Source organism: Penaeus chinensis, chromosome 15, assembly GCF_019202785.1.
Source record: "Penaeus chinensis breed Huanghai No. 1 chromosome 15, ASM1920278v2, whole genome shotgun sequence".
NCBI lineage: Eukaryota > Metazoa > Arthropoda > Malacostraca > Decapoda > Penaeidae > Penaeus > Penaeus chinensis.
Window position 1 is genome coordinate 2,479,779 of NC_061833.1, and position 7,500 is coordinate 2,487,278.

The 7,500-nt window shown below is 35.7% G+C and overlaps 1 protein-coding gene across 1 annotated transcript in view; it reads left to right on the plus strand.

Annotated features, from left to right (window-relative positions):
* LOC125032695 (probable ATP-dependent DNA helicase HFM1) overlaps positions 1-7,500 on the plus strand; it is a 14,452-nt gene that overhangs the window by 213 nt on the left and 6,739 nt on the right. The window contains exons 2-12 of the mRNA XM_047623949.1: positions 1,741-1,772; positions 2,189-2,279; positions 3,276-3,445; positions 3,864-3,940; positions 4,284-4,367; positions 4,620-4,757; positions 5,536-5,669; positions 5,918-6,016; positions 6,133-6,245; positions 6,528-6,614; positions 7,129-7,279. Coding sequence (XP_047479905.1) covers positions 1,741-1,772; positions 2,189-2,279; positions 3,276-3,445; positions 3,864-3,940; positions 4,284-4,367; positions 4,620-4,757; positions 5,536-5,669; positions 5,918-6,016; positions 6,133-6,245; positions 6,528-6,614; positions 7,129-7,279 — 1,176 coding nt within the window. The remainder of the gene's footprint in view (positions 1-1,740; positions 1,773-2,188; positions 2,280-3,275; positions 3,446-3,863; positions 3,941-4,283; positions 4,368-4,619; positions 4,758-5,535; positions 5,670-5,917; positions 6,017-6,132; positions 6,246-6,527; positions 6,615-7,128; positions 7,280-7,500) is intronic.

Sequence of the window (7,500 nt, forward strand, 5' to 3'; positions counted from 1 at the left end):
CATAGAGGTATCTTTAATCTAAAAAAAAAAAAAAAAAAAAACACTATCTTTTAGACATCACCCCTTGTCTTTGCCTTCTTTTAGCGCCAAAATATCCGTCAAAGTTCAAGCTTCATCCATTTTCCAATTTCCATCCATGTCCATCCGCTTTTTGGCTTATTTAATCTCCACTTACTTTATTTCCTCCTTTTTTCCTCTTTCATCGCAATAAGGTAAGCTTGGTATATAGAATTTACCAGATTTAGCAGAGAGAAGACAAGATAGGGAAAGTATTTGTATATTTTGATTATATTGCTACGTTTTCCTTCATATTTACGAAAGCAAATCGGTCTCAAAAATTAAAGAAAATAGGGAAATAATACTTGCTATCTGAGTAGTCATCTATGTTGTGATTTCTTATTTGTATGAAAAGAAACTAGGGGAAGATTTTTTTTTTTTTTTTTTTTTTTTTTTTTTTTTTTTTTTTTTTTTTTTTTTTTTTTTTTTTTTTTTTACTTTAGAGCTTTAAATAAAATAAATTTAGATAAGTAAATTAGTTAGCTTTTGCTGGAAATTATTTTTTCCGAGATTACAAAGGTATTGATTTCCAACAAATATGAGAGAAACATGTTTTCCGACCCATTATGACGTAACCAACCTAACTTTGTCCAATCCTATCCTAGTCTAATCCTAACTTTGCTCTGACTTAACTTAGTCTAATCCTAACTCAGTCCAATCCTAACTTTGCTCAGACTTAACTTAGTCCAATCCTAACTTTGCTCAGACTTAACTTAGTCTTATCCTAACTTAGTATAATCCTAACTTAGTCCAATCCTAACTTTGCCCAGTCATAACTTAGTATAATCCTAACTTTGTCCAGTCTTAACTTAGTCCAATCCTAACTTAGTCTAATCCTAACCTAGTCCAATCCTAACTTTGCCCAGACTTAACTTAGTCTAATCTTAACTTCGTCCAATCCTAACTTAATCCAATCCTAACTTTGTCTAGTCTTAACTTAGTCTAATCCTAACCTAGTCCAATCCTAACTTAGTCTAATCCTAACTTTGTCCAGTCTTAAGTTAGTCCAATCCTAACTTTGCCCAGTTCTAACTTAGTCTAATCTTAACTTAGTTCAATCCTAGCTTAGTCTAATCCTAACTTAGTCGTCTTAACTTAGTCTGATCCTAATTTAGCCCAATCCTCTCTTTGTCCAATCCTAACTTAACCGAAATTAATCTAACCCATCCTAACCTAAACAGCTTCTGGCACGTGATCTAACAAAATTTATGATTTTTTTTTTTTTTTTTTCTTCTTTACATTTCCGACATTTATTTTTGTTATTTTTGCAGTACACGCAAATCTATCGAATTGTTTCATATACAAGTTTCGGTGGGCACTAAAGTAAACAAAAAGATAATGAATAAATAATAACAATAATAATACTAATAAGTTAGGTGTGTGTATGTGTGTTTCTCATTCCATGCGTAACATTGCATCTTCTTAAATCAACGTTAATAATCATTTATCTCGTCACCACTGGCCACTGTAATATTTTTCTTTATTATGATTATTATCTTCATTGCTGTCATGACCACCGTTATCAGTATTATCGTTACTAACTTAATTATCGATAAGTATAATCATCATCATCATCTTGTGGAATTATTGGAATTTTTCACTATTTATGATTTTTTAGTCACTCAATCCAATTTTCAAAACATTAAGATCACTCTATTAATGGCCTTATATTTTTCCTTTTAGGTATCATACGAAAATATGACATCATCGGGCAGGTAAGTTAGGTTGTGATAAGAAAGACAATAATTCGAGTAACATTGGCATTTACAATAATGACTATAGATAACATAATATCTTTAGTGATAAAACATTGCCAATCGAGTGTGTGGTTTATAATGAAATCGGTAGTAATAATAATGATTTTGACTATATAATTACTTGAATAATGACACTCAAATGATAATGATGATAAACAACAACAACATATGGTAATGATATCAACAGTATAGCAATAATGATAATGACAATAGCAGCAATGTTATTTATCACAAAGACAATATGGATCAATGTTAAGATAATTGTTAAGAAAATTTGTACGATATTAAAGACCTTTAAAGAAAATACCAACAACTGACAGAAAGCAAATACCAGTAGCAACTGACAGATAACTAACTTCAACTTGTGTCTCCAGCCAGCATCGGGCGCCATACGTGGTGGCACCTCCCCCAGATGCCGACCAGCTGCCTTCACTCTCGCAGATGCCCAGCCAGGTGCCCTCGCAGGTGAGCTGGAGCTTTGCTTGCATTCGACCTGATGTTATTTTTTGTTGTTTTTATATTTGTGTGTGTGTTTTTTTTTTTTTTTTTTTCTATCTGTATTTAGTCTTTATATATTTGCATGTGTATTTAGTCTCTTATCTACATTTTTCTATTTCTCTGTTTGTCTCCCCCCCCCCTTTCTCTCTCTCTCTCTCTCTCTCTCTCTCTCTCTCTCTCTCTCTCTCTTTCTTTCCCCTCCCCCCCCTCTCTTTCTCTCTCTCTCTCTCTCTCTCTCTCTCTCTCTCTCTCTCTCTCTCTCTCTCTCTTTCCCCTCCGTCCCCTCTCCCTCTCTCTCTCTTTCTTTCTTTCCCCTCCCCCCCTCTATTTCTCTCTCTCTTTCTCTCTCTCTCTCTCTCTCTCTCTCTCTCTCTCTCTCTCTCTCTTTTTTCCCCTCTCTCCCTCTCTCTCTCACTCTCTCTCACTCTCTCTCTCTCTCACTCTCACTCTCACTCTTTCCCCTCCCCCTCTTTCTCTCTCTCTCTTTCCCCTCCCCCCCTCTCTCTCTCTCTCCCCTCTCTCTATCTCTCTCTATCTCTCTCTCTCTCTCTCTCTCTCTCTCTCTCTCTCTCTCTCTCTCTCTCTCTCTCTCTCTCTCTCACACACTCTCTCCTCTCTCTCTCTCTCTCTCTCTCTCTCTCTCTCTCTCTCTCTCTCTCTCTCTCTCTCTCTCTCTCTCTCTCTCTCTCTCTCTTTCTCCCTTCCGGTTCATCGATAATAATGATGACGATAATAGTAATGGTAATAATGATAGTAATGATAATAATAATGTTGATTATTGTGCTAATGGTAATTATAATGATAATGATAAAAATAAAACGAAAATGACAATACTTCTTCTACAAAATATGATCATATCCGATAACAACAACTGTAAATGCTAATAAGAACAATAACAAGAATAATGTAGATATTGAGAATGATAGTACCAATAACAAACTGAACGAAAATAATAACCCCCAGATGTGGACTGAAGGTATATCAAGCTGGTGTCACAACGGGCAGATTACAAGCGCAAGCGGACAGATGGCTACTTCCGGTCAGCCAAGGTCATGGGAAGGTCATTTTCGTCAAACGCAAGGTCAAGGGCACGAGTCTCAAGAGGGAAATGTGTACTCCGACCAGACGCAGACGTAGGGAAAATGTTTATCTTTTCGTTCAATCTATTTTACTTGAAATGTTATTGTTATGGATATGCTCACCATTACTCTTTTCGCCCAAACATCCAAGGGTATCAGTTTGCTTATTCATCAATCAGTAGTCTATGATTTTCTGTATTTTTTATTCTTGGTTTTATTTAATTCCATAGTTAGATCTCTTATACTTTTTTATGATTATCAGAAACACTTTAATTTGAATTATTTTTATTTATATATTCGCTAAATCTGCTTTAGATGGCATAAAAGGCTAACATGTGTTTTACTATTTAGAAATTCTTACATTTTCCAAATTACCATCAACCATTCAAATATTTCGACGTCCCTGTTTCTTAAGCCACCTTTTATCACATAAAGCTATTGATTCTTTCATTGCTCTTTCTAATCTTTCCAGTTACCCTGTTAACGTTCCTCCGTCAGGTTCACGAGCCGCAGGAACTCAAGGCTTCCTTCGACCCGTCTCGTTAATACGTATCCTTTTCCTAAGAGTATATTGATAAGTGTATAACAGTGAGGGACGTTGAAAGAGGCAGTGCAGAGGGCATGTAAACTGTTAATGGTAGAAAGAGTGAATAATCTGTTAGGGGCAGTTTTTGAGAAGTGAATAGAAAGTTATTAAATTGATGTAGATAATTTCTATTCTAGTAAAGTATGGAATTTATGTAGACAGAAACTACTTCTAAAGATCCATTATGTAAAAACCCAAAATGTATTTTTTTAGGAAAGAAGTATGTCTATATAAAGCCTTTTAACACAATTGTTGGTTTTATATATACATTTTCTTGATTACTGTATTATCCTTAGCTTAATCCAGCGGAGCAGTATCGGAGCTTGTTTTCTCAGTTCCCATATTTTAATATCGTTCAGTCAACTGTCTTCGATGATGTCTTTTACACGGGTAAATGTTGATGTGATCAGTATTATGATACATATTTTTCATTTTTTTCATTTTGATACCTCATGTCATTACTGATTTCACATATTAAACTATTCGGTTTATGAACAAACTTGTCCCAGGATTAAGTTTCAATATTTCTCCACCCTTTAAATAGCCCAACAAAACCATATTCTCTCGAAAAAAAGTAAAAGAGAAAAATAAGCACCCTCCAATAATATACAACAAACGATGTAGAATTTCACCCACTTCCAGATCGCTCGCTGGTCGTGTCGGCTCCCACCGGCTCTGGGAAAACCGTGGTGATGGAGTTAGCCCTCGTGCGCCTCCTGATGGCCAAGGCAACGGAGGCGGACGCGGAGGACGTTCCTATGCCTCCCAGAGTCGTGTATAGTGAGTGTAGTCTAATTTCATTTTACTGTGTAAGGAAAGATTTTTGTCTTACTGATTTCACATCAGTATGATGAGTTGGCACTGATATCTGTGTTATTTTCTTTCAAATGAGGTTTGATATATATATATATATATATATATATATATATATATACATGTGTGTGTGTGTCTGTGTGTATGGTGTGTGGTGTTTCATATGTATAGATATGTATATACATACGTGTATATATATATATACATACATAAATATATGTATGTATATACATATATATGTGTATATATGTACATATATATATATATGTATATATATTTATGTATATGTATATATGTATGTATATGTGTGTATATATATGTGTGTGTGTATATAAACATATATATATATATATATATATATATATATATATATATATATATATATGTGTGTGTGTGTGTGTGTGTGTATGGTGTGTGGTGTTTGATATATATATATATATGTATATACATATGCATATATATGTATATATACATACATACATACACATGCATGCATATATAATTATATTTATATATGTATGTGTATAAATTTATACATACATAAATATATATATATATATATATATACATATATATGTGTGTGTGTGTGTGTGTGTGTGTAATTTGATGGAATGAAAAAAACACATGCACTGTATGTACTATGGGATATAAGTATATCCATTTCACGTCCTCTCTGAAACCTTGAAATTTTGTTGCACAAAAGCAGCCTATCAACGCAACCCGCTAACATTAACCTTGTTCGCAGTGGCGCCCATGAAGGCCCTGGTGACAGAGCGGTACATAGACTGGCAAATGCGTCTGCGGGAACTGGGTGTTATTTGTGCAGAGATCACGGGCGACACAGATCACGATGATATTGCTGTTATAGCAAAATCACAGGTAAACATAAAGTTACGGAAGTAGACTTTAAATTGTGGTTTAATCACCTTTTTAAATACAAATTTCAGCATACAAATTATGAATTATATGTGTATCGATTTTCTTTCCTGAGTAAAAGCACAGGCTTTGGATATGCTTCCTTTTATTTTGTTCTATTACATATATTATCTATTTCCTATTCGTTAGTAATTTTTCGTTTCTTATTTTTCTCAAGCAATCAAATACCCATCGAATTCCTTTGTTTTCAGGTAATTCTCACCACTCCGGAAAAATGGGATTCCCTCACTCGCCGCTGGAGGAACCACGTCACTCTCATGGAAGCTGTTTCACTCTTGCTCATCGACGAGGCAAGTCACTAAGTAGAAAAGGATAATGAAAAAAAAAAACACATAGAAAATTTCAGATATCTATAATGAGAATCGTCAGTGTGAATTCCTAAATCAACAACCCTTGCCTTCGTCAGGTACACGTGTTGGGTGACCAAACCCGAGGTCCCACCATGGAGGCGGTGGTGTCGCGGATGAAGACCATACGCACGACGAGGCCTTCCACTTCGCCCCATAGACTTCCCCTCAGGTACGTACCCTTTTCCTCATTTGTTCACTACTTTCCTTCATTCATTCTTCATTACCCGTGATTGCTATGATTACTTTACGTCATACACACGTTTCGTTAGTATGATCCATTGTATTGATCATTGTATATTCTCTCTAACGTTTTGGTGTAGCTTTCGCCGTTTCAGAATAACAAATAACTACGAATAGTCCCATGTTTTTTTTTAAATTGACGTATGTAGTAGTCAGCAGCCAAACAGTGACCACTATCTTTAACATCTTATAATGTATTTTCTCATCTAAGGTTTGTTGCGGTTTCGGCAACGATTCCCAATGCAGAAGACTTGGCGGTTTGGTTGTCAGATGGACAGAGCCCTGCTGTGACACACAGGTCAGTAATGTAGTAGTTATATGAATTGTGAATTGTGGTCACTGAATCATTTTGTCTGTTTAGTGAATTGTTAGTGTAGGTCTATTAATCGATTTATATCCATTAATTTATTATACTTCATATAATTGTTCTGGAGACCTCTTGCTTAGTGTATCTTCATAAGATACACTACTGTTCCAGAGATTCATTAATATTTCTGCTACTGTGAAATGTACAACATTCTTGTAAGTTCAAAATTGGCAAATAATTAGGCAGATTAGTTATATCTTAATACATATTTGATTCTTGTTGTACAACCGTCGATTTTCTTTTTATGTTCTCCCTACACTTTGGCCCCTAAAACGCATACATATACACGTGTGTGTAAACTACCTTTCTCTTTTTCTTTCTTCCTGCTTTCTTTCTTCTTGCCTTTTACCATTCCTTCCCTTTTCTCCATCATTCTTCCTTACCCCCCCCCCCCCCTTTATTTCTCACCCTTCTCCTTTGTCAGTCCCTCTCTCCTTCCCCACAGGTTAGAGGAGTCGTTACGACCAGTGAAGCTCCGTCGGGTCGTCCTCGGGTACGACTGCCTCGAGTCTTGGAGTGAGTTTAGGTTCGACTTGTCTCTCACGTACGCTCTGGCCACGGTCATTGCCACTTACAGTGAGAATAAGCCCACGCTGGTAAGTCTGCTGTGAGGGATAGTATTTGTGGGTGGACGGAGAAATGGCGAACGATGGGAGAGAATGGTGAACTATTGTGGAATGATGAACTTGGGTAGCGAGTAATGATTGTTAATGAACATGCTGAATAATGGGAATGGAATAGTATAGGAGCAGGTAAAGGATGTACTAGATCATGCGAGAGAAAACACATATTAACCAAGATAGGCAAAGATATGTAA